The sequence below is a fragment of the Salvelinus namaycush genome, chromosome 33 (genome assembly GCF_016432855.1).
Source record: "Salvelinus namaycush isolate Seneca chromosome 33, SaNama_1.0, whole genome shotgun sequence".
Classification (NCBI taxonomy): Eukaryota; Metazoa; Chordata; class Actinopteri; order Salmoniformes; family Salmonidae; genus Salvelinus; species Salvelinus namaycush.
The window spans coordinates 34,833,833-34,861,165 of record NC_052339.1 but is presented as its reverse complement, the minus strand read 5'-3'; the positions used below and the strand labels follow the sequence as shown (position 1 = coordinate 34,861,165).

Genomic DNA, 27,333 nt, shown 5'->3' with positions numbered 1-27,333 from the left:
CTGTTTTGTACTGACACCTGGAGTCGGCGTGGATGAGAACAAAGTTACCGTCGTCAAACGCACCACCGTTAAAGAACTCCAACGTTTCATTGGGTTCTCCAACGTTTCATTGGGTTCTCCAACTACTATCGCCGGTTCATTCAGAACTTCAGTTCTACTGCCGCTCCCCTCACTGCCCTTATCAGACAAAAGACCCGGACCCTTCAATGGACTGATACCGCCCTGACTGCTTTCAACAACTTGAAACACCTCTTCACCTCAGCTCCTGTCCTTCACCAACCTGATCTGACCCTTCCTTTCATCCTGGAGATGGATGCCTCTGAAGAAGGAGTTGGAGCCATACTCTCTCAGCGGGTGGGAACACTTCTAGCTAGTAAGTTCTGGTGGTCCTCACTGGCATCTAAGGGATTATGTACTCTCCTGTCCAGTCTGCACCCAAACCAAAAGCCCTCATCACTTTCCGGGAAGCTTCAACCTTTGCCAATCCCTCACAGACCCTGGTCCCACATAGCTGACTTCATCACAGACCTTCCTGAATCCTCTGGTAACACCACCATACTTGTCATAGTAAACCGTTTTCCAAAAAAAGGTGTCTGGTTCCTCTTCCTCATTTACCTAACGCCATGAAATTGGCTGAGTGTACGTTCCAGCAGGTGTTCCGTTTGAATGGGATTCTGGAGGACATTGTTTCTGACCGCGGGCCCCAGTTTGTCTCCCGGGTGTGGCGAGCCTTCTGTGACCGACTGGGGGGTCGCCCTCAGCCTCTCCTCCGGGTACCATCCCCAGACCAACGGGCAGACGGAACGCCTGAACCAAGAAATAGGGAAGTACCTCTGCCAACAATGTGTTCTGCCTCTCCACACGACTGGAGGCGGTGTATGGCCTGAGCCGAATACGCTCAGAACTCACTCATGCATTCATCCCTCCGTTTCAGTGTGTACTTGGTTACCAACCCCCCCCCCCCCCCCCCCCCATGTTTTCCCTGGGAAGCGGAGCCTGGTACCTTCCCAGCTGTCGACGACTTGTTTTGGCGTAACCATTTATTTTTTTATTTTTTATAGGGGATATTGCGGAAAGATTGTTGCTTCCATTAATATAATTGTTTGCTAATTATATATAAATACTTTTTATAGAATATACCTTTTATTATTCCCCAAACCCTACCACCCTTCCCCAATTGGAGTAAACTAATAAACACTTCTGCTTTTACCTTCAGTTTATACACATTTTACAGACAGTCTATTTTACAGTACTAATATTTAGTTTTTTAGTCCTTTATTTCTGATGTCCATCAGTTCGATTTCTAACTGTCTAATTGTTCACACAATCACAACCTATATACATTTTACAGACCCCGTATGTTTTACATTGTTTATCTTGTTATTAGTCCCCCCTCCGATCTATCTCTTAACACCATCCATTTTGGATTTCTATTTGCCATATATTTGCTTCACAAAAGTACTGAACCTTTCTATTCTCATAGCTTCTACAGATTGTAAATTAAAGAAACATTTTTGCTAAAATAATATTATTGATTGACTGACTTTTCAAATCCCCCAGTAATGCTATCTGTAGCGTTAGTTTTAGGCAAATGTTGTAATTCTCCAGCCGTTCCTGGACCTGCGACCAAAAACGAGCTACATATGGACAGTACCAAAACAAATGATCTAATGACTCTGCCTCCTCACAGCAGAATCTGCAGAGCTGGGAATACTGTATTGCCCATATATATCACATTCTATTGGTTACAATAAAAAAAAAATCAACGTTTTGAATTCGGCGTTGTTTTGCGTGTCAATTCATAAACTATGTGCCATGGAGATTTGCGACGTACCCATTCCAACTATTTTGCAATTTATATGGCACAGCTGTCAATTTTTTGGGGGGTCCTGAAATTAAATTGTGATAAACATCACAATTTTCTTTAATACAGGGCCGACAGACAAGTTCCTTACCTTTTCCCCCTTCAACTTGCCTCTTCCATTTTTGTGGTAATGCTGCAGTTAGATGGTTGTAATTTTGGGTAGAGCAGACGTTTCCGTATCTCTGTGTTAGCTGCATGTGTGGCATAACTCCACCAGTCCTATTTATGATATCATTTACAAAAAATATTTTAAATTTAATCAATTAGCATATTTGAGTTAAACCACAATTTGTTGAATTATTTGTTCTGTCTTTCGAGGTGGATTAAACTGAAATTGCAACCAACTTTCTAAGGCTTGTTTAAAAAATAACGATATTTTGGAGATTTTGTTTTCAAAATACCGAAAGTGAGCAGTTGTAATCTGAATAAAGGGGGAAAAGGCCGTTCTTGAACATGGGATGAGACATTCCTACCAGTTTGGATTTAAGTATAACTTTTGTATGACTGATGCCTTTAGTGAGAGGTCTAATACTTTAATATTTAATCATTTCTGCCCTGTCTTGTTGTCTCATTCTCCATAGAGTTCAGTCCTCTGATTCTCCTGTCTTGTCTCATTCTCCATAGATTTCTGTCCTCTGATTCTCCTGTCTTGTCTCATTCTCCATAGATTTCTGTCCTCTGATTCTCCTGTCTTGTCTCATTCTCCATAGAGTTCAGTCCTCTGATTCTCCTGTTTTGTCTCATTCTCCATAGAGTTCAGTCCTCTGATTCTCCTGTCTTGTCTCATTCTCCATAGAGTTCAGTCCTCTGATTCTCCTGTCTTGTCTCATTCTCCATAGAGTTCAGTCCTCTGATTCTCCTGTCTTGTCTCATTCTCCATAGAGTTCAGTCCTCTGATTCTCCTGTCTTGTATATCTCACTAGGTCAGGATATTAAACCTCCACCATGTATATCTCAAAAGGTCAGGATATTAAACCTCCATGTGTATCTCACTAGGTCAGGATATTAAACCTCCTCCATGTATATCTCACTAGGTCAGGATATTAAACCTCCTCCATGTATATCTCACTAGGTCAGGATATTAAACCTCCTCCATGTATATCTCACTAGGTCAGGATATTAAACCTCCTCCATGTATATCTCACTAGGTCAGGATATTAAACCTCCTCCATGTATATCTCACTAGGTCAGGATATTAAACCTCCTCCATGTATATCTCACTAGGTCAGGATATTAAACCTCCTCCATGTATATCTCACTAGGTCAGGATATTAAACCTCCTCCATGTATCCACTAGGTCAGGATATTAAACCTCCTCCATGTATATCTCACTAGGTCAGGATATTAAACCTCCACCATGTATATCTCACTAGGTCAGGATATTAAACCTCCATGTATATCTCACTAGGTCAGGATATTAAACCTCCTCCATGTATATCTCACTAGGTCAGGATATTAAACCTCCACCATGTATATCTCAAAAGGTCAGGATATTAAACCTCCATGTGTATCTCACTAGGTCAGGATATTAAACCTCCATGTATATCTCACTAGGTCAGGATATTAAACCTCCTCCATGTATCCACTAGGTCAGGATATTAAACCTCCTCCATGTATATCTCACTAGGTCAGGATATTAAACCTCCTCCATGTATATCTCACTAGGTCAGGATATTAAACCTCCTCCATGTATATCTCACTAGGTCAGGATATTAAACCTCCTCCATGTATATCTCACTAGGTCAGGATATTAAACCTCCTCCATGTATATCTCACTAGGTCAGGATATTAAACCTCCATGTATATCTCACTAGGTCAGGGTATTAAACCTCCATGTATATCTCACTAGGTCAGGATATTTAAGCCTCCATATATCCACTAATTCCAATATATCCATGGCATTCATGATTTCCTTAAGTGCCTGAGGGTGATAGTTTGTAGTGTGATTTCCTTTCCGGTCCATAGAGGTATTTAAGACTGTATTAAAATCTCCCACCATAATAATAGAGTCTAGTGTTGCTTGTAGAGTTGATAAACTCTTATATTTTCAAAGAAGCTTGGATCATCATTATTTGGACCGTATAGGTTAATGAGCCATATCTGTTTATTGTCCAATAACATATTTAAAATCCATCTACCTTGATCTGTTTGGACAATTTGCACATTTGTATCAAAATGACTGTTAATATCATCACCCCTTTTGAATTTCTTTGCCCATGGGAGACATTTCGCCCCCTAAGTCCCTTTTCCACAAAGCTTTATCTAAAATTGAATGAGTTTCCTGTAAACAATAGATATTATATTCCTTCTCTTTTAGTCAGGTAAATACTGATCGTCTTTTCTTATCTGCTAAGCCTTTACAATTATAACTGGCTAAACTTATTTCACCACTTACCCTAATGAGACACACGTTTCAATTATATTTATGCAGCAAATCCAGGACACTAAATTACTATGATATATTTCGTATTGTTACATAAGACAGAAGTTTACTTAGGGCAAAAAACGACAGCAGCGTGGTTGGTCGGTGGTGGGCGTATAACCCGAACGTCTAATGTGTTAGGACAATTTTAGCTAATTAGCAACTTTGCAACTACTTAGCATGTTGGCTAACCCTTCCCCTAACCCTAAACTGAACTTTTTAACCTAACTCCTAACCATAACCTTAACCCCTAACTCTAACCCGTAGGGTAGCTAATGTTAGCATTAGCCATCTAGCTAACGTTAGCCAGAACAAATTGGAATTTGTAACATATCATATATTTTTGCAAGTTCATAACATATTGTAAGACTTGCAATTTCTAACATAGCATACAAAATGGATGATGGACATCCACACGTTAATTTATATACCATATGAAACGTATCATATCATACTAAATGGAGTGTCTATGATTTACGTGTACTACTTTACGTCTACCCCTGAGTCCAGGTTGCTACAGAGACCTGAAAATAAACTTGTGAATACAAACGATTAGAAAGAGTGAGGTGTCCGACTTTATCTCTCAGGGGCACTGGTCAACAGTAGTGCCCTATATAAAGAATAGGGTGCCATTTGGCATTTTAGAGTGAAGTGTGTACATTATGCACGACGTGCCTAAACACGACGACAGCGTTTGTCGACTCATCCACTAGTTCAGCTCCTTCGTAAATAAGCTAGTGAGACTGAGGGATGTTGGAGATATTACAAACATCCATCGACAAGTGTTTTGTCGTTCATCACATGCAGTCACTCGCAAAGTATCTAAATGTCTCTCTCTCTCTCTCTCTGGAACTGAGCTGTGTCCGAGGACGCACACACACACACAGCTATGTGAGAACACTGAAGACGCCTCACTGTAATTTCTCACATTATTACCTCACATCCTTCTATTCGCTGTTTTCTCCCCCAGTAGCGGCGTGAGAATCTGGACACATCGCTGAGTCGGAACCTTCCAGACCATAATGGCGCACCACGTGCAGCCACGGGGCTCTGCAGTTGCCTTTTCTTGTGCTGGCGTGTTCATTCAACTGTTTCCACGTTGCAGTAATGAATGTAGTCCATAAATATCTCATGCCACCCTACGTTCCACTCTCTATACTCTCCATAAAAATAACATTCACAAAACCAAACAAATATTGTCTGAATATAAGTTGAAGCTTGAAATAGACTGGGTCAGCACACAGGCCACAGATCTCTATTTGAGAGAGTTACAGTCGCTATTTCACCAACACCAAGCTAGTGTAACCTAGAGACCAAGCTAGTGTAACCTAGAGACCAAGCTAGCGTAACCTAGAGACCAAGCTAGTGTAACCTAGAGACCAAGCTTGGGTAACCTAGAGACCAAGCTAGTGTAACCTAGAGACCAAGCTAGCGTAACCTAGAGACCTAGCTAGTGTAACCTAGAGACCAAGCTAGTGTAACCTAGAGACCAAGCTAGTGTAACCTAGAGACCAAGCTAGTGTAACCTAGAGACCAAGCTAGTGTAACCTAGAGACCTAGCTAGTGTAACCTAGAGACCAAGCTAGCGTAACCTAGAGACCAAGCTAGCGTAACCTAGAGACCAAGCTAGCGTAACCTAGAGACCAAGCTAGCGTAACCTAGAGACCAAGCTAGCGTAACCTAGAGACCAAGCTAGCGTAACCTAGAGACCAAGCTAGCGTAACCCAGAGACCAAGCTAGCGTAACCTAGAGACCTAGCTAGCGTAACCTAGAGACCAAGCTAGCGTAACCTAGAGACCAAGCTAGCGTAACCTAGAGACCAAGCTAGCGTAACCTAGAGAGCAAGCTAGCGTAACCTAGAGAGCAAGCTAGCGTAACCTAGAGAGCAAGCTAGCGTAACCTAGAGACCAAGCCAGCGTAACCTAGAGACCAAGCCAGCGTAACCTAGAGACCAAGCTAGCGTAACCTAGAGACCAAGCTAGCGTAACCTAGAGACCAAGCTAGCGTAACCTAGAGACCAAGCTAGCGTAACCTAGAGACCTAGCTAGCGTAACCTAGAGACCTAGCTAGCGTAACCTAGAGACCAAGCTAGCGTAACCTAGAGACCAAGCTAGCGTAACCTAGAGACCAAGCTAGCGTAACCTAGAGACCAAGGTAGCGTAACCTAGAGACCAAGGTAGCGTAACCTAGAGACCAAGGTAGCGTAACCTAGAGACCAAGCTAGCGTAACCTAGAGACCAAGCCAGCGTAACCTAGAGACCAAGCTAGCGTAACCTAGAGACCTAGCTAGTGTAACCTAGAGACCAAACTAGTGTAACCTAGAGACCAAGCCAGCGTAACCTAGAGACCAAGCTAGCGTAACCTAGAGACCAAGCTAGCGTAACCTAGAGACCAAGCTAGCGTAACCTAGAGACCAAGCTAGCATAACCTAGAGACCAAGGTAGCGTAACCTAGAGACCAAGGTAGCGTAACCTAGAGACCAAGCTAGCGTAACCTAGAGACCAAGCCAGCGTAACCTAGAGACCAAGCCAGCGTAACCTAGAGACCAAGCTAGTGTAACCTAGAGACCAAGCCAGCGTAACCTAGAGACCAAGCTAGCGTAACCTAGAGACCAAGCTAGTGTAACCTAGAGACCAAGCCAGCGTAACCTAGAGACCAAGCTAGCGTAACCTAGGGACCAAGCCAGCGTAACCTAGAGACCAAGCTAGTGTAACCTAGAGTCTTTAGGTTAAGTTTTCGGGCAAACTTCAAGTGGGCTGTTGTGCATTTTACTGAATAGTGGCTTCAGTCTGGCCACTCTACCATAAAGGCCGGATTGGTGGAGTGCTGCAGAGATGGTTATCCTTCTGGAAGGTACTCCCATCTCCACAGAGGAACTCTGGAGCTCTATCAGAGTGACCATCGGGTTCTTGGTCACCTCTCTGACCAAGGCACTTCTCCTCCGATTGTTCAGTTTGGCCAGGCGGCCAGCTCTAGGAAGAGTCTTGGTGGTTCCAAACTTCTTCCATTTAAGAATGATGGAGGCCACTGTGTTCTTGGGGGCCTTCAATGTTGCAGAAATTTTTGGTACCCTTCCCCAGATCTGTGCCTCAACACAATCATGTCCCGGAGCTCTACGGACAATTCCTTCGACCTCATGGTTTGGTGTTTGCTCTGACATGCACTGTCAACTGTGGAACCTCACATAGACAGGTGTGTGCCTTTCCAAATCATATCCAATCAATTTAATTTACCACAGGTGGACTCCAATCAAGTTGTAGAAACATCTCAAGGATGAACAATGGAAACAGGATGCACTTGAGCTCAATTTCAAGTCTCAAAGCGAAGTGTCTGAATACTTTTTTAGTTTTTTTTTATGCTAAAAATGTCAAAAAGCCTGTTTTCACTTTGTCATTATGGGGTATTGTGTGTAGATTGATGAGGGAAAACAATTATTTAATCAGTTTTAGAAGAAGGCTGTTACGTAACAAAAAGTCAAGGGGTCTGAATACTTTCTGAATTTTTATTTAGAGATTTGATAGGAGTATGTTCTATAGCTATTGTTTGACATCTGCTATGTGTCGCAAATTGAAAAGATGTGACATCTTTTTCATTAGGTGACCTTGTCTTGGTAAGAACATTAATATTACGTTGAAGAGGAGATACTCCTGACATGGCTGAACTAGTACTGAGCTAGTACTGAGCTAGTACTGAGCTAGTACTGAGCTAGTACTAGCGAGCTAGTACTGAACTAGTACTGAACTAGTACTGAGCTAGTACTGAGCTAGTACTGAGTACTAAACAAAAGGCGTCAGCATGCTTCAGTTCAGCCATGTCAGGAACCGAACGAGCGTGATCGCATACTCCCTTAAAAGCGGCAATAGTACCTTTTTTTTTCTTTCCATTTTGAGATGTCGTCACTTCTTCAATATATGCTGTCTCGTAGTTGTTGGTGATCAGGCCTGCCACTGCTGTATCAACGGCAAACTTAATGATGGTGTTGGAGTCGTGCCTGTCCTGTGCAGTCATGAGTGGACAGGGAGTACAGGAGGTGGGCTGAGCACGCACCCCTGGGGAGCTCCAGTGTTGAGGAATAGTGTGGCGGATGTGTTGTTACCTACCCTTACCACCTGGGGGCGCCATGTCAGGAAGTCTAGAATCCAGTTGCAGAGGAAGGTATTTAGTCCCAGTGTCCTTAGCTTGGTGATGAGCTTTGAGGGCACTATGGTGTTGAACGCTGAACTGTAGTCACTTAATAGCATTCTCACATACAGTGGGGAGAACAAGTATTTGATACACTGACGATTTTGCAGGTTTTCCTACTTACATAGCATGTAGAGGTCTGTAATTTTTATCATAGGTACACTTCAGCTGTGAGAGACGGAATCTAAAACAAAAATCCAGAAAATCACATTGTATGATTTTTAAGTAATTAATTTGCATTTTATTGCATGACATAAGTATTTGATACATCAGAAAAGCAGAACTTAATATTTGGTACAGAAACCTTTGTTTGCAATTACAGAGATCATACGTTTCCTGTAGTTCTTGACCAGGTTTGCACACACTGCCGCAGGGATTTTGGCCCACTCCTCCATACAGACCTTCTCCAGATCCTTCAGGTTTCGGGGCTGTCGCTGGGCAATACGGACTTTCAGCTCCCTCCAAAGATGTTCTATTGGGTTCAGGTCTGGAGACTGGCTAGGCCACTCCAGGAACTTGAGATGCTTCTTACGGAGCCACTCCTTAGTTGCCCTGGCTGTGTGTTTCGGGTCGTTGTCATGCTGGAAGACCCAGCCACGACCCATCTTCAATACTCCTACTGAGGGAAGAAGGTTGTTGGCCAAGATCTCGCGATACATGGCCCCATCCATCCTCCCCTCAATACGGTGCAGTTGTCCTGTCCCCTTTGCAGAAAAGCATCCCCAAAGAATGATGTTTCCACCTCCATGCTTCACGGTTGGGATGGTGTTCTTGGGGTTGTACTCATCCTTCTTCTTCCCCCAAACACGGCGAGTGGAGTTTAGACCAAAAAGCTCTATTTTTGTCTCATCAGACCACATGACCTTCTCCCAATCCTCCTCTGGATCATCCAGATGGTCATTGGCAAACTTCAGACGGGCCTGGACATGTGCTGGCTTGAGCAGGGGGACCTTGCGTGCGCTGCAGGATTTTAATCCATGACGGCGTAATGTGTTACTAATGGTTTGCTTTGAGACTGTGGTCCCAGCTCTCTTCAGGTCATTGACCAGGTCCTGCCATGTAGTTCTGGGCTGATCCCTCACCTTCCTCATGATCATTGATGCCCCACGAGGTGAGATCTTGCATGGAGTCCCAGACCGAGGGTGATTGACCGTCATCTTGTACTTCTTCCATTTTCTAATAATTGCGCCAACAGTTGTTGCCTTCTCACCAAGCTACTTGCCTATTGTCCTGTAGCCCATCCCAGCCTTGTGCAGGTCTACAATTTTATCCCTGATGTCCTTACACGGCTCTCTGGTCTTGGCCATTGTGGAGAGGTTGGAGTCTGTTTGGTTGAGTGTGTGGACAGGTGTCTTTTATACAGGTAACGAGTTCAAACAGGTGCAGTTAATACAGGTAATGAGTGGAGAACAGGAGGGCTTCTTAAAGAAAAACTAACAGGTCTGTGAGAGCCGGAATTCTTACTGGTTGGTAGGTGATCAAATACTTATGTCATGCAATAAAATGCAAATGAATTACTTAAAAATCATACAATGTGATTTTGTGGATTTTTATTTTAGATTCCGTCTCTCACAGTTGAAGTGTACCTATGATAAAAATTACAGACCTCTACATGCTTTGTAAGTAGGAAAATCGGCAGTGTATCAAATACTTGTTCTCCCCACTGTAGGTGTTCCTTTTGTCCAGGTGTGAAAGTGTGGAGTGCAATAGAGATTGCATCATCTGTGGATCTGTTGGGGCGCTATGCAAATTGGAGTGGGTCTAGGTGAGCCAAGACCAGCCTTTCAAAGCACTTTCAAAGCACTTCATGGCTACAGACGTGAGAGTTATGGGTAGGTAGTCATTTAGGCAGGTTACCTTAGTGTTCTTGGGCACAGGGACTATGGTGGTCTGCTTGAAACATGTTGGTATTACAGACTTAGACAGGGAGAGGTTGAAAATGTCAGTGAAGACACTTGCCAGTTGGTCAGCACATGCTTGGAGTACACGTCCTGGTAATCCGTCTGGCCCAGCAGCCTTGGGAATGTTGACCTGTTTAAAGGTCTTACTCACATCGGCTACGGAGAGCGTAATCACACAGTCATCCAGAAACAGATGATGCTCTCATGCATGTTTCTGTGTTATTTGCCTCGAAGCGAGCATAGAAGTAATTTAGCTCGTCTGGTAGGTTCGTGTCACTGGGCAGCTCTCGGCTATGATTCCCTTTTTAGTCTGTAATAGTTTACAAGCCCTGCCACATCCGACGAGCGTTGGAGCCAGTGTAGTACGATTCGATCTTAGCCCTATATTGACGCTTTTCCTGTTTGATGGTTCATTGGAGGGCATAGCAGGATTTCTTATAAACTTCCGGGTTAGAATCCCGCTCCTTGAAAGCAGAAGCTCTAGCCTTTTGCTCAGTGCGGATGTTGCCTGTAATCCATGGCTTCTGGTTGGGATATGTACGTACAGTCACTGTGGGAACGACGTCATCGATGCACTTATTGATGAAGCCAGTGACTGATGTGGTGTACTCCTCAATGCCATCGGATGAATCACAGAACGTATTCCAGTCTGTGCTAGCAAAACAGTCCTGTAGCTTAGCATCTGCTTCATCTGACCACTTTTTTATTGACCGGGTCACTGGTGCTTCCTGCTTTAATATTTGCTTGTAAGCAGAAATCAGGAGGATATAATTATGGTCAGATTTGCCAAATGGAGGGCGAGGGAGAGCTTTGTATGCGTCTCTGTGTGTGGAGTAAAGATGATCTAGAGTTTGTTTCCCCTCTGGTTGCACATGTAACATGCTGGTAGAAATTAGGTAAAACTGATTTAAGTTTCCCTGCATTAAAGTCCCCGGCCACTAGGAGCTCCGCCTCTGGATGAGCATTTTCCTGTTTGCTTATGGCAGTATACAACATACTTATACAGCTCACTGAGTGCGGTCTGAGTGCCAGCATCGGTCTCTGGTGGTATGAAGACAGCTACGAAAAATACAGATGAAAACCTTCGAGGTAGATAGTGTGGTCTACAGCTTATCATTATCACTTTTGGTCAAAAGTATTTTGGGGCGCAATAGGCATCTTCTTCTTTACCTCCTTTTTAATGGATAAGTTATGTATTAACATCATAAACATCTTAAACATAATTTGCATTTGTTTAATACATACAGTACCAGTCAAAAGTTTGGACACACCTACTCATTCAAGGGTTTTTCTTTATTTTTATTATTTTCTACGTTGTAGAATAATAGTGAAGACATCAAAACTATGAAATAACACATATGGAATCATGTAGTAACCAAAAAACAGTTTAACAAATCAAAATATATTTTATACTTCTTCAATGTAACCATCCTTTGCCTTGATGACAGCTTTGCACACTCTTGGCATTCTCTCAACCAGCTTCATGAGGTATTCACCTGGAATGCATTACAATTAACTGATGAAAACATAGTAAAAAGAAAGAAAAACCCTTGAATGAGTAGGTGTGTCCAAACTTTTGACTGGTACTGTATGTATTAAACAAATGCAAATTACGTGTAAGATGTTTATGATGTTAATTATGGCAAAGAAAGTATCTTAATTTCATAAGAATCTGGCAGAAACACTTTTGTCTTTGCTTTGCTCAAGTAGGCCTATTTCTTGCTCTGGAGGAGATGGACTCTTTGCGGTGGCTGCTAAATTATACTCTATTCCCTGGTCAAAGGTAGTGGGTGCTGTTTCTCCTTCGTAACCTTTTACTGATGAGGTAGGTTACCAAAGTACCCAATTGTCATACTTGAGTAAAAGTAAAGATATCTTAATAAAAAATTACTTAAGTAAAAGTGAAAGTCACCCAGTAAAATACTACTTGAGTAGAAGTCTAAAAGTATTTGGTTTTAAATATACTTAAGTATCAAAACTAAAAGTATGAATAATTTAAAATTCCTTATATTATATTAAAACGGCCCAATTTTATTTTATTTTTATTTTTTACGGATAGCCAGGGTCACACTCCAACACTCAGACATCATTTAAAAACAAAGCATTTCTGTTTACTGAGTCCACCAGATCCGATGCAGAAGGGATGACCAGGGATGTTCTCTTGATAAGTGTGCGAATTGGACAATTTTTCTGTCCTGCTAAGCATTCAAAATGTATTGAGTACTATTCGGTATCAGGGAAAATATATGGAGTAAAAAAGTGTAGTGATTTGATTTGATTTGAAATACACTTTGATTTGATTTGAAGCAAAAGTTGTCAAAAATGTAAAAAGTAACGTATTTTTACTTAAGTACTTTACACCACTGAGCCTGACCCGTTCAGTGGCACAGGGAAAGACAGAATGCCTTCAACTGAAATGTGTCTTCTTGCATTTAACCCAACCCCTCTGAATCAGAGGCTGCCTTAATCAACACTTCACAGCTATGTGTTAGCAACCAGGTTGCCAGAGAACCCTAGTGTTCAGTGGCACAGGGAAAGGGAAAGGGGGATACCTAGTCAGTTGTACAACAGAATGCCTTCAACTGAAATGTGTCTTCTTGCATTTAACCCAACCCCTCTGAATCAGAGGCTGCCTTAATCAACACTTCACACCTATGTGTTAGCAACCAGGTTGCCAGAGAACAGAGTCAGCTGACCTGATCAGCCAATTTCGATGAGACTCTCTTGTTCAGATATCGGTAAGTGGACTGGAGGCAGGGCATGAAAGGGATAACGAATCCAGTAGTTTGTGTCATCCGTTTCGGGAAAGTACCTGCGTAATTGTGCACCCAACTCACTCAGTTACTTCGCTATATCACATTTGACATTGTCCGTAAGCTTGAGTTCATTTGCACACAAAAAATCATACGATGGAAAGACCTGTTTGTTGTCCTTGTTAACGCAGACAAAGAAGAGCTCTAACTTCTTAATCATCGCCGCAATTCTGTCCCGCACATTGAATGTAGTTGCAGAGAGTCTCTGTAGTCCTAGATTCAGATTATTCAAGCGAGAAAAAACATCACCCAGATAGAGAAACTCGTCATCATGCAAGCGGTCAAACAAGTGAAAATTATGATCAGTAAAGAAAACTTTAAGCTCGTCGCTCAATTTTTTTTAAAACATGCCAATACTTTGCCCCTTGATAACCAGCGCACTGCTGTATGTTGTAAAAGCCTTACATGATCGCTGCCCATATCATTGCATAGTGCAGAAAATACACGAGAGTTCGGGGGCCTTGCTGTAATAAAGTTAACCATTTTCACTGCATTGTTCAAAACGTCTTTCTAAGCTGTCAGGCATTCCTTTGGCAGCAAGAGCCTCTCGGTGGATGCTGCAGTGTACCCAAGTGGCGTCGGGAGCAACTGCTTGCATGCGCGTTACCACTCCACTATGTCTCCCTGTCATGGCTTTTGCGCCATCAGTACAGATATTAACATGAGCAGCAGCTACGTTTGGCTACATACGGACCGTTAGTGGAATTCCCGCGAGAGAGTAACGGGTTAATGTGATTGGATGTTAATTATTTGACTAGGCTACCTGTATTTGACATTGTGTTGTCATTTTAGCTGAACACTAGATGCTGAACACTAGATTATTTTATTTTTGTCAGTGAAATGAGGCTACTCAGGCGAGGAAAAAAAAACTCACCCAAATGTATAGGCCTGTTGGAAAATATAAAAAAATGTTTTAATGTGAATCACATTTGTATTTGGCGTACCTCCGACGGCATACCCCAGTTTGGGAATACCTGCTCTATGTCAACGGTGTCAAGATGGAATTTGTTTTCATGGTCTTGGCAACTGGACCTTTTTGTTTCACTGAGATTCACTGTCAGGGCCCAGGTCTGTCAGGGCCCAGGTCTGACAGAATCTGTGCAGAAGATCTAGGTGCCTCTGTAGGCCCTCCTTGGTTGGTGACAGAAGCACCAGACATTTGACTTCAGATTCTAGTAGGGTGAGGCCGGGTGCTGCAGACTGTTCTAGTGCCCTCGCCAATTTGTTTATATATATGTTGAAGAGGGTGGGGCTTAATCTGCATCCCTGTCTCACCCCACGGCCCCGTGGAAAGAAATGTGTGTGTTTTTTGCACATTTTTTAATACGTGGTCTGTCATACTGTAATTTAGTAAAAAGACAATTTGACATTTGCTCAGTACATTGTTTTCACTGAGGAAATGTACGAGTCTGCTGTTAATGATAATGCAGAGGATTTTCCCAAGGTTACTGTTGACGCATATCCCACGGTAGTTATTGGGGTAAAATCTGTCTCCACTTTTGTGTATTGGGGTGATCAGTCCTTGGTTCCAAATATTGGGGAAGATGCCAGAGCTGAGGATGATGTTATAGAGTTGTAGTATAGCCAATTGGAATTTGTTGTCTGTATATTTTATAATTTCATTGAGGATACCATCAACACCACAGGCCTTTTTGGTTTGGAGGGTTTGTATTGAATGTCTCTCTCCCCCTGCCCTCCCTCCCTTCCTCTCTCTCTCGCTCTCCCTCCCTCTCTCTCTCCTCTCTCCCTTCCTGCCCTCCCTCTCCCTCTCTCTCGCTCTCCCTTCCTCTCTCTCTCCTCCCACTCTCTTTCTCTCGCCCTCCCTGCCCTCCCTCTCTCTCTCTCCCTGCCTGCCCTCCCTCTCTCTCTCTCACACACTCTTCCCCTGCCATCTCTCTCTCCCACCCTCCCACCCTCCCTGCCCTCCCTTTCCCCCTTCCTCACACCCTCCCTCCCTCACACCCTCCCTCCCACCCTCTCCCTCACCCCCCCCACCCCCTCTCCCCCTCCCACTCTCTCTCCCTCCTTCCCTCTCGCTCTCTCTCTCTCCCTCTTGCTCGCTCCCTCCCTGCCCTCCCTCTCTCTCTCTTCCCCTGCCCTCTCTCTCTCTCCCCATGCCCTCCCTCTCTCCCCCTCCCTCTCTCTCCCCTTCCCCCCCTCTCTCTCTCCTTCCTCCAGATCCTGGCCATCCTGTCCATCCTGTTCATCATTCTCTCCACTATCGCCTTGTCCCTCAACACTCTACCAGAGCTCCAGGTGCTAGATGAGTTCGGCCAGGCCAACGACAACCCCCAGCTGGCCCATGTAGAAGCCATCTGCATCGCCTGGTTTACCATGGAGTACCTCCTCCGCTTCCTCTCCTCACCCAACAAATGGAAGTTCTTCAAAGGTAGATATATACACTAGCCTGGTTCCAGATCTATTTGTGCTTGTCAACTCATTATCATGTTTGATAGTACAAACTGATCTGCGACCAGTTCATATAGGCCAGACGAGGCCAGACCTGTCTTTCAACTAAACTCTGATCCACTGCAGGGTGGATGATGATGATTTGATTTCATTGATCATATATTCGGTTTTATTTAACCCATTTCATTGATCATATATTTGGTTTTATTTAACCCATTTCATTAATCATATATTATGTTTGCGTTTTAGTGAAAGGCCTAATTTAGTTGCAATTCAGCTGGTTGATGTCAGTTCGTTATTGTAAAAGAGAATGTTCTCAATTATATTTCCTGCTAAAATAAAAGGCACAATAAATATATGTTGCTGACACTTGTACAACGTCTTGTTAAAAAACATTTAAGAAAAACTATTGCTTCTCTCTCTTTCTCTCTCTCCCTCTGTCTCTCTCTCTCACTCTCTCTCCCTCTCTCCCTCCCTCTCTCCATCTTTCTTTCTCTCTCTCCCTCCTTATTTATCTCTCCCCCTCTCTCTCCGTCTTTATCTCTCTCTTTCTCTTTCTCTCTCCACCTCCCTCCCTCTCTCCATCTTTCTCTCTCTCTCTCTCTTTCTTTCTCTCTCCCCCTCTCTCTCCATCTTTCTCTCTCTCTCCTCTCTCTCTCCACCTCCCTCCCTCTCTCCATCTTTCTCTCTCTCTCTTTCAGTGCATGCTGGGAGTTTTTGGGAGTTTGAGTGTTTGGTGTCCTAACTTATTCTCCTTGGTCTCCTTGGTCTTTTCTTTCAATTTTTATTTTCTATGGTGGAGGGTTAATGCACTGTTATTTTAGTGGTACCCACTGTTTGTTTGTTTTTTCAAATTTAGGGTGGAAGAGGACAGAGTTTTAGTTTCCTGGTGTTTGGAAGGTGTAGTGTGCGCGATGGCTTCTCAGCCTAGGAGACGGTGTCGTTACGGCATGAATTCAGGTGTGAGAATGGAGTTAAGGTGGAGGAGGTTCTGCTCGCGGTCGGTGAACAGGTAGGAGCTGAATTCATACATAACGCTTCCAGAATGAACAAAGCTGTAGTTGTGTTCATGAAAAGAGCTAATTTGGTGGGTAGGCTCATTGCTAGTGGAATATTTGTAAGGGGTGTGTTGGTGCCAATTTCTCCTCTTTCAACTCCTTCGACCAGGGTGGTAGTTACACATTTACCTCTGTTTATTACGGATGATCAAATCAGGAAAGAGCTGAGTGGTTTTGGTAAGTCTGCTAGAGGTTTTCGTGTCGGCAGGTTTTCAGGCAGATGGAGTTAAGCATGTTTTATTCGTTCCCCGGAGGCAAGTGTTCATGTTTCTGAATAATAATGAACAACAGTTAAATGAGCATTTTAAAATGAGGCCTGGGGAGGGGCTCTATGCAGGGTTTGCCAGCACAGATAGTCTACGGTGCTTTGAGTGTGGGGATTTGGGGCATAAGAGATTTGCGTGCCCACATAAAGACCGTAGACAAGGTGAGGGTGCAAGCGCCAGTGGGGGAAATCGAGGTCAACGTGCAAGGGGGTAATGAGACGCAGGCTGAGGCTCGGCCAAGTCATGCTATAGATGGTGGTGTAGATAAGAATTGGTCTAGTCATGCTATAGATGGTGGTGTAGATGAGGCTGGGTCTAGTCATGCTATAGATGGTGGTGTAGATGAGGCTGGGTCTAGTCATGTTATAGATGGTGGTGTAGATGAGGCTGGGTCTAGTCAGGTTATAGATGGTGGTGTAGATGAGACTGGGTCTAGTCATGTTATAGATGGTGGTGTAGATGAGGCTGGGTCTAGTCATGCTATAGATGGTGGTGTAGATGAGGCTGGGTCTAGTCATGTTATAGATGGTGGTGTAGATGAGGCTGGGTCTAGTCAGGTTATAGATGGTGGTGTAGATGAGACTGGGTCTAGTCAGGTTATAGATGGTGGTGTAGATGAGGCTGGGTCTAGTCATGCTATAGATGGTGGTGTAGCTGAGGCTGGGTCTAGTCATGCTATAGATGGTGGTGTAGATGAGGCTGGGTCTAGTCAGGTTATAGATGGTGGTGTAGATGAGGCTGGGTCTAGTCATGCTATAGATGGTGGTGTAGATGAGGCTGGGTCTAGTCATGTTATAGATGGTGGTGTAGTAGAGGCTGGGTCTAGTCAGGTTATAGATGGTGGTGTAGATGAGACTGGGTCTAGTCATGTTATAGATGGTGGTGTAGATGAGGCTGGGTCTAGTCAGGTTATAGATGGTGGTGTAGATGAGGCTGGGTCTAGTCATGTTATAGATGGTGGTGTAGATGAGGCTGGGTCTAGTCATGTTATAGATGGTGGTGTAGATGAGGCTGGGTCTAGTCATGTTATAGATGGTGGTGTAGATGAGGCTGGGTCTAGTCAGGTTATAGATGGTGGTGTAGATGAGGCTGGGTCTAGTCAGGTTATAGATGGTGGTGTAGATGAGGCTGGGTCTAGTCAGGTTATAGATGGTGGTGTAGATGAGGCTGGGTCTAGTCAGGTTATAGATGGTGGTGTAGATGAGGCTGGGCCTAGTCAGGTTATAGATGGTGGTGTAGATGAGGCTGGGTCTAGTCATGTTATAGATGGTGGTGTAGATGAGGCTGGGTCTAGTCATGTTATAGATGGTGGTGTAGATGAGGCTGGGTCTAGTCAGGCTATAGATGATGGTGTAGATGAGGCTGGGTCTAGTCAGGTTATAGACGGTGGTGTAGATGAGGCTGGGTCTAGTCATGTTATAGATGGTGGTGTAGATGAGGCTGGGTCTAGCCAGGTTATAGATGGTGGTGTAGATGAGGCTGGGTCTAGTCATGTTATAGATGGTGGTGTAGATGAGGCTGGGTCTAGTCATGTTATAGATGGTGGTGTAGATGAGGCTGGGTCTGGTCATGTTATAGATGGTGGTGTAGATGAGGCTGGGTCTAGTCATGTTATAGATGGTGGTGTAGATGAGGCTGGGTCTAGTCAGGTTATAGATGGTGGTGTAGATGAGGCTGGGTCTAGTCATGTTATAGATGGTGGTGTAGATGAGGCTGGGTCTAGTCAGGTTATAGACGGTGGTGTAGTTGAGGCTGGGTCTAGTCATGTTATAGATGGTGGTGTAGATGAGGCTGGGTCTAGTCATGTTATAGATGGTGGTGTAGATGAGGCTGGGCCTAGTCATGTTATAGATGGTGGTGTAGATGAGTCTGGGTCTAGTCAGGTTATAGATGGTGGTGTAGATGAGGCTGGGTCTAGTCAGGTTATAGATGGTGGTGTAGATGAGGCTGGGTCTAGTCATGCTATAGATGGTGGTGTAGATGAGGCTGGGTCTAGTCAGGTTATAGATGGTGGTGTAGATGAGGCTGGGTCTAGTCATGTTATAGATGGTGGTGTAGATGAGGCTGGGTCTAGTCATGTTATAGATGGTGGTGTAGATGAGGCTGGGTCTAGTCATGTTATGGATGATGGTGTAGATGATACTGGGTCTAGTCAGGCTATAGATGGTGGATGAGGAGAGTATAGTGGGGAAGGGTAAGAGACCAGGGGGGAGGAGGAGGGAGTCAAGCGGAAGAGGAAAAAGGGGGAGAAGAAAGGAGTAGGGAGGGGAGAGGCTGGGGTGGTCAAAGGCACCAAGGAACCTTTGCCTGGTGCTGGGGGGAGGCCCTGACCAGACAGGAAGGGAAGGTGGTCAAGATGGGAGATGGAGATGAGGAGGAGGAAAGTCAGTTTGAGGAAGAGGATGATGAGGAGGCTATTTTTTCAGAGTCCTCCTCAATGGGTCCGGAGCTACCAGCCAGTCAAGCAGAGGGGTCAACGTACACGGTGAGGGAACTGACAAGGTTCCTGAATGAGACCAAGGGGGAAAAGGTTAATCTTGAGGCTTTTTTTCTGATCCGAGAGAAAGTTTGTAAGATCAGTACAACATGCTATGAAAAATGAGGGGCATGGTGTCCTCTCACCAAGGAAATGGTTTAGGTTGAGGAAGTGGGTCACAACAGAGCGTAAAGGTTTACCTTCAGACACTGTTTAAGATGTATAGTTTTTTTCTGGCACTGGGGCTTTTTGGGCTTTGCTATTGGTCTCTTTCTTTGCTGGCTTTTCTCCCACTTCTTATGGAGACTCTTCGGGTAGGATCGCTCAATATAAATGGTGCCAGAGATGCGGGAAAGAGGAGTGTGTTGGGTGAAAAAGAGGAGTGTGTTGGGTGAAAAAGAGGAGTGTGTTGGGTGAATATGTAAAACAAAAGAAAGTACATGTGTTGTTTCTGCAGGAGACACATAGTGATGCATAGTGACGCATAGTGATGTATAGTGACGCATAGTGATGTATAGTGATGCATAGTGACGCATAGTGACACATAGTGACGCATAGTGACGCATAGTGACGCATAGTGACGCATAGTGACGCATAGTGACGCATAGTGACGCATAGTGACGCATAGTGACGCATAGTGATGTGGTGAATGAAGTCGAGTGGGGGCTCTGGTGGAAAGGGGCAAGTGTGTTGAGCCATGGAACAAATGTTAGTGCAGGGGGCAGTCCTTTTTGTACCGGGTCTGTCTGTAAAAATGTGGTGTGTAGGGGTTAGGCTGCTTGTAGTTAAAGCAGAAATTAACAAGATGAGTTTTGTCCTTATAACTGTGTATGCGCAACACCGGGAGAGAGAGGGGGGTTCTATTTGGGTGTCTTAGACAGGAACTCTCACAGGTAGTGCCTGAGGCGACGCTGGTGGTCGGCGGGGACTGGAACCGTACAACGGATTTTACGAAAGACAGAAATGGGGAAGAGCCTCATTCAGGGTCAGTGGGAGTGTTAAGGGACATCATTAATCAGTTCGACCTAGTGGATGTTTGGAGAACTAGACATCCTGACACAAGACGGTATACATGGGTGAAGGTCTTTGGGGCTAGGGTGAGTGCAGCCCGACTTGGTCGGTTTTACATGTCCAGGAATCGGAGCAATAGGCTGTTGGGCGCTACCATTCTCCTGGTGGGGTTTTCGGATCACCACATAACCATGGCTCGGCTGTCTATTTCACCAGGGCCCCGGCAGGCATCCTATTGGATGTTTAATGTGAAGCTCTTACAAGATGCAACTTCTGAGTCAATGGTGGGATGTGGGGAAAGTCCAAATTCGGCTTTTCTGTCAACAGTATACAGCTCTCTCATCCTAGGAGAGTATTTGGGGAACTAGAGCGTAGTATTAGTGAGATGGAGGTAGAGATGGTGGGGCAAGGCAAAGTAGGCCTCCAGGCTAATTTAGCTTAATTTTCGTAGGGGCCTGGGCAGTTTTTTCCAGGTTAAAGCAAAGGGAGCACTTGTAAGAGCCAGGTTCTCCATGCTCAAGGAGATGGATGCTCCCAGCTCCTTCTTCTTTGGTTTGGAAAGACCGAGCCGTGAAGCCAAGGGTATGTATTGCCTTTGGCTGTCTGAAGGGCGGGTGACCTCTGTGGTGGAGGAGATGCGGGAGCGAACTGTGGAGTTTTATGCTGAGTTGCATAGGGAAGAAATGTGTGATCCTATGTGTGCTCAGGACTTGTTAGAATTTAACCCGCCGAGCCTGGGGGAGTTTGAGGTGGTGGGAGGTAAAGCCCTCTACAACATCTGCATTAAGGTAAGGAACATTAGGAGCCTAACAGAAGTGAAGGCACATCAGTGGCAGGGGGTATGTGGGGCAGAGAGTATGGTGGGTTTTAGATGGAGGGGGCTCTACAAACCCCCAGTACCAATGAGGTCAGGGGACCTCCAGTGGAGGGTTCTACATGGAGCCCTGGCCACTAACAGCTGGTTGGCACGGGTCGACCCGGGAGTCGGGCAGGTTGAGGGGTGGTTTTTACTGCTGGGATGTCTGTGTGAGAGGTTGGGGGGGGGGGGGGTTTACTGTTGGGATGTCTGTGTGAGAGGTTGGGGGGGGGGGTTTACTGTTGGAATGTCTGTGTGAGAGGTTGGGGGTGGGTTTTACTGTTGGGATGTCTGTGTGAGAGGTTGGGGGGGGGGGTTTACTGTTGGAATGTCTGTGTGAGAGGTTGGGGGGGGGGGGTTACTGTTGGAATGTCTGTGTGAGAGGTTGGGGGGGGGGTTACTGTTGTAATGTCTGTGTGAGAGGTTGGGGGAGGGTTTTACTGTTGTAATGTCTGTGTGAGAGGTTGGGGGGGGGGGGTTACTGTTGGAATGTCTGTGTGAGAGGTTGGGGGAGGGTTTTACTGTTGTAATGTCTGTGTGAGAGGTTGGGGGAGGGTTTTACTGTTGTAATGTCTGTGTGAGAGGTTGGGGGAGGGTTTTACTGTTGTAATGTCTGTGTGAGAGGTTGGGGGGGGGGGGGGGGTTTACTGTTGGGATGTCTGTGTGAGAGGTTGGGGGTGGGTTTTACTGTTGGGATGTCTGTGTGAGAGGTTGGGGGGTGGGGGGGGGGGTTTACTGTTGGGATGTCTGTGTGAGAGGTTGGGGGTGGGTTTTACTGTTGGGATGTCTGTGTGAGAGGTTGGGGGGGGGGGGGGTTTACTGTTGGAATGTCTGTGTGAGGGGTTGGGGGGGGTTTTACTGTTGTAATGTCTGTGTGAGAGGTTGGGGGTGGGTTTTACTGTTGTAATGTCTGTGTGAGAGGTTGGGTGGGGTTTTTACTGCTGGGATGTCTGTGTGAGAGGTTGGGGGTGGTTTTACTGTTGTAATGTCTGTGTGAGAGGTTGGGGGTGGGTTTTACTGTTGTAATGTCTGTGTGAGAGGTTGGGGGTGGGTTTTACTGTTGTAATGTCTGTGTGAGAGGTTGGGGGAGGGTTTTACTGTTGGAATGTCTGTGTGAGAGGTTGGGGGTGGGTTTTACTGTTGGGATGTCTGTGTGAGAGGTTGGGGGTGGGTTTTACTGTTGGAATGTCTGTGTGAGAGGTTGGGGGAGGGTTTTACTGTTGTAATGTCTGTGTGAGAGGTTGGGGAGGTTTTTACTGCTGGGATGTTTATAATGGGGTACAGGTGTTCTAATAAGGAGAAAGACAACTGTATGTTGTTGACTTTTCTGTTAGCTCAGTTGGCTAACAAGGAGGAACAGGGTCAAAGGTGGGGGGATAACAGACCCTTTACTATTGGTTAATGGGATGGTCTCTGCGTGCCTTAGGGGGGAACTTGAGTTCTATTAAATTATAAAAAGTGTGGAGATGTTTCAGGAGATATGGTGTGTTGGGGGGGCTGTCTGTATAGCTGGGGAAGATGTTTCAGGAGATATGGTGTGTTGGGGGGGCTGTCTGTATAGCTGGGGAAGATGTTTCAGGAGATATGGTGTGTTGGGGGGGGGGGCTGTCTGTATAGCAGGGGAAGATGTTTCAGGAGATATGGTGTGTTGGGGGTCTGTCTGTATAGCTGGGGAAGATGTTTCAGGAGATATGGTGTGTTGGGGGGGGGCTGTCTGTATAGCTGGGGAAGATGTTTCAGGAGATATGGTGTGTCGGGGGGGCTGTCTGTATAGCTGGGGAAGATGTTTCAGGAGATATGGTGTGTTGGGGGGGGCTGTCTGTACAGCTGGGGAAGATGTTTCAGGAGATATGGTGTGTCGGGGGGGAGGGGGCGTCTGTACAGCTGGGGAAGATGTTTCAGGAGATATGGTGTGTTGGGGGGGCTGTCTGTATAGCTGGGGAAGATGTTTCAGGAGATATGGTGTGTTGGGGGGGCTGTCTGTACGACTGGGGGAGATGTGTTGGATATACGGTTGTAGAAGTGGTGAGATTTTGGTAATTGTGATGTGTGGTGTTGTTTAGTATCGTGTGGTAGAGGGCAAGGTGAGTATGGTACATGTAGGCAGTACTGCAGTACAAAAGATTTTTGGGTGTTTTGTTTTAAGGGAGGGTGGTGAGGTTTTAATGAAATGAGAATGTTTCATTAAAGAAAGACAAAAAGTAAAAAGTTGCTCTCCCTCTCTTTCTCTCCCTCTGTCTTAAAAGGTCCCCTGAACGTCATTGACCTGCTGGCCATCCTCCCTTATTACGTCACTATCTTCCTGACGGAATCCAACAAGAGCGTTCTACAGTTCCAGAACGTCCGGCGTGTGGTGCAGATATTCCGGATCATGAGAATATTGAGGATTCTGAAGCTGGCCAGGCATTCCACAGGGCTGCAGTCTCTAGGTCTGTATGCATGTTGTTAATCCCGGTGTATCTTAATCCTGGTCCTTTGGGGACCCAAAGTGGTGCACATTTCTGTTTTTTCCCTAGCACTACGCAGCTGAGTTGATTCGTGGCATCAGGTGTGTAGTGCAAGGGGGAAAAAATGTAAGTTTAGGTCCACAGAACCAGGATGAAGAAACACTGGCATTTGCCTCATTGAGGACATTCAAGTTTTTTCTAATGTAATGTAATGTAATCTAGGCTTCACCCTGAGGCGGAGTTACAACGAGCTGGGCCTGCTCATCCTCTTCCTGGCCATGGGCATTATGATCTTCTCCAGCCTCGTCTTCTTCGCCGAGAAGGACGAAGACGCCACCAAGTTTACCAGCATCCCCGCCTCCTTCTGGTGGGCCACCATCACTATGACTACGGTGGGTTACGGTGACATCTACCCTCAGACTCTGCTGGGTAAGATAGTCGGGGGGCTCTGCTGTATCGCCGGGGTGTTGGTCATCGCTCTGCCCATCCCTATTATCGTCAACAATTTCTCTGAGTTCTACAAGGAGCAGAAGAGGCAGGAGAAGGCTATAAAGAGGCGGGAGGCTCTGGAGAGGGCCAAGAGGAACGGTAGTATCGTCTCCATGAACCTGAAGGATGCGTTCGCCCGGAGTATGGAGCTGATGGATGTAGTCGTGGAGAAAGGAGGAGAGGACAACCACCTGTCTCCCAGCTGGGCCGGCACGCCCAGACACACCGCCTCCGACATCAGCCTGAGGTCGTTGGATAAGAAATACCCCGAGTCCGTCCTCCTGGGGTCCACCCACCGCATCACCATCACCACCAGCGGTAGCCCCGAGCGGAGGCCCCTCAGTAGCTTTCAGTATAGAGGCCGTATCCCAGAATTCAGAGGCAGTACCTCTCAGCTTCTTAACGCTCAGAATCTAGAGATCATGTTCAACCAGCTGACCAAGTCTCAGTCCTTTACCAACCTCAACACTTCCTGCTCTGTGAGCACTATGAGCACCTCCGCCACCACGGCAACCTCGGTATCTTCGCGGCAACAGCACCCAGGGTCCCCGCCCTCCCCGGCCCGGCCCCAACAGGAAGTGGAGCTGGAGAGGCAGGAAGTCCCACCCTCTTCCTCGACAGAGCCCCTACTGAAGGAAAGCGAAGCAGTACGCAGCCTGTCGAGCATGGACAGCTTCGCCAGCTGCAGGGCTGAGTTCGGGGAGGGCTCTGGATACGGAAGAAAGTTCCCTCCATCTCTAGACCTCCTCCCAGAATCGAGGGTCAACGATGCCCAAAGCCTCCAGGACGCTGCCTCCCTCAAAGACAGCATGTATGAGTTTGTCCCCTACAACCAAGATGGCGGCACACAGTTCCCGAGAGACGACGTGGAGAACATCCGTAGCACCCTGAGAGACGGCATCAACCCTGTCGTCAAGGGGACCAAAGAGCTAAAGGTCAACTTCATCAAGGGCCCACCCAACAAGCCCCCCCCGACACCACCCAGCACCGCCTCTCCCCATGACATCAGCTTCAGCTTCCTGGAGAATGAATCCCCAGAGAGGGAGACCTCGCTGCGCCTCCCCAGCACAAAGGCCGTCACCCTGGGCACAGAAGATGAGACCAGCCCCCTGTCCCTCGAGAGGCTGGTGGTGGACACCCCGCCAGGGGATGAGGACTCCCCGGACCAGGGTCTCGGGGGTCAAGGTTCGTCCAACGAGGAGAAGAATCAGATGGAAGCGGCGGGAACGGCAGGGGGGACACCGCCTGGGAACTGCACCCAGGATGTGGTGGTGGTGGTGGGAGGAAGGGCAGGTGGGGAGGGCAAGGTCGACAGCAACCCAAGTGGACACAACAAATCAGAGAACCACATGTTTACACCAGAGATTCACCTGATGCCCGGGGACGCCAGTATGTCCCCGACCTGCGAAACCAGCATGTAACCCACTGGAACTACGTTTAATTAACCTAACCTTGACCTGCTGAAAAAGACGAAGAAGAATGAGGAGATATTGGAGAAGTGAGATGAGAGGAAAAAGGGAACACAGATAGTGAAATAGTGGAAGAGATATTTGCATGGCATGACAAGTCCCTTTTCTACTTATGTTGTGTATTGCTGAAACAGACACTGCAGCGGTTTACTGCTGAAACAGACACTGCAGTACTTATGCAGAATTAGGAGGAAAGACGGGGAGGAGAAAACTGGGGCTCAAAACGAGAAACTCATACGGACAGAGATAATTTATCCAAGTATGAGGGATTTATCTTTAAAAAGCATGCATTTAAAAAAAATACATATTAAGAACTTGGATGAAAGCGTTCCACTGTACAGAATATGACAACAAAGACAATGCACAGAAGAAGAGACAGAAGAAATCCATGTTTTGCCAAAAGGTACAACTATTTCCAATGTGAGGAGAATGGAGGTAAATACATTGACAGACCTCAGACAGAGTGTGTATCCCAAATGGCACCCTTTACCTTAAACTGTATAGTGCACAACTCTTTCCCTATATAGAGTAGTGCACTACATAGGGCATAGGATACCATTTGGGATGTCGCCAGAGTGTTGCGACCTATGACAAACATATCACAACCTTACGTGGAAATGCAATGTGCAATAACCACGGCAACTATGTCATGTTTTTGGAGTTAATGATGAGATTTATGTATGAACTTTAATGTCATTAACCTTATTATTAAAAGACCTTAGGTTAAATGACCAGAATATTATTATTTTAAATTATTATTTTTGTTAGAAAGAAGGATGGTAAAAAAAAAAACGTTTCTTCCTCTCGAGTACACAACTATAAGTTGCCTAAATCTGTAGTTAGTGAGGACAACTGGCAAATGCTTCAGCTACTAGCCTAAACATAATAAATCAACATATTTATATCAGCAAGCAACATAGGTTTATAGAAAGAATAAAAATCATGAGGGTGGTTGAAATACAACACCATACCTTTTCCACTTCTATGATTCCATCCAAAATATCACACTAATAATAATATGTACTTCTGAATGTAACTTTTACGGATTTAAATTCTCTAAAATACAGTAAAGTAGGCCTACAGTTAAGTTAGTTAAGATAATCCTAGAGGCTTTCTATCAGGGCAGTGGGGAGGTTCCAACTTAATAACAAGTTATTTATCAACCTGATAGATATGTTAGTCTTTGATTCTTGCATATGCTACCGTAAGCTCTTCCTTTAGACAATGTGAACAATGGTACATCCCATAACACCTCGTTTCCCTATGTACGGCACTACTTTTGACCAGAGTCCCATGGGTACAAATAATACTATAGTCATGGGTTCTGGTCAAAAGGAGTGCCCTATGTAAGGAATAGGGTTTCATGTTGGAAGCAACCAATGATAGAACATCACAGAGAAAAACTCAAGTACAGAATATTTTAGCTTTTATCTATCAATCTATCAGTGCATCCAAGCTGCTCAATAACGTTACCAGTAAATGTGTGCTTTTATTTTCCCTCATGGGTGGTGGGTCTGTAGTACCATCATACCTGGTTGGTCTGTAGTGTCATCATAACTGGTTGGTCTGTAGTAACATCATACCTGGTTGGTCTGTAGTGTCATCATACCTGGTTGGTCTGTAGTACCATCATACCTGGTTGGTCTGTAGTATCATCATACCTGGTTGGT

At 45.4% G+C, this 27,333-nt stretch overlaps 1 protein-coding gene across 1 annotated transcript; it reads left to right on the top strand.

Moving 5' to 3' along the window:
* The first annotated feature begins 623 nt into the window (after positions 1 to 623).
* LOC120027923 (potassium voltage-gated channel subfamily B member 2-like) lies at positions 624 to 25,615 on the top strand. The gene is made up of 5 exons (XM_038973016.1): positions 624 to 773; positions 15,361 to 15,571; positions 23,505 to 23,687; positions 23,928 to 24,528; positions 24,574 to 25,615. The coding sequence occupies exons 1-5, from the start codon at positions 624 to 626 to the stop codon at positions 25,613 to 25,615; spliced, it is 2,187 nt and encodes a 728-aa protein (XP_038828944.1).
* Positions 25,616 to 27,333: the final 1,718 nt, after the last annotated feature.

What these genes read in the sequence shown, in the direction of transcription:
- LOC120027923 (XM_038973016.1), top strand. Translation starts at nt 624, where the DNA reads ATGAAATTGGCTGAGTGTACGTTCCAGCAGGTGTTCCGTTTGAATGGG. An exon ending in GCCCTCAGCCTCTCCTCCGG is followed by an intron (nt 774 to 15,360) that starts GTACCATCCCCA and finishes TCCTTCCTCCAG; the next exon opens with ATCCTGGCCATCCTGTCCAT. An exon ending in AGCGGTAGCCCCGAGCGGAG is followed by an intron (nt 24,529 to 24,573) that starts GCCCCTCAGTAG and finishes CCCAGAATTCAG; the next exon opens with AGGCAGTACCTCTCAGCTTC.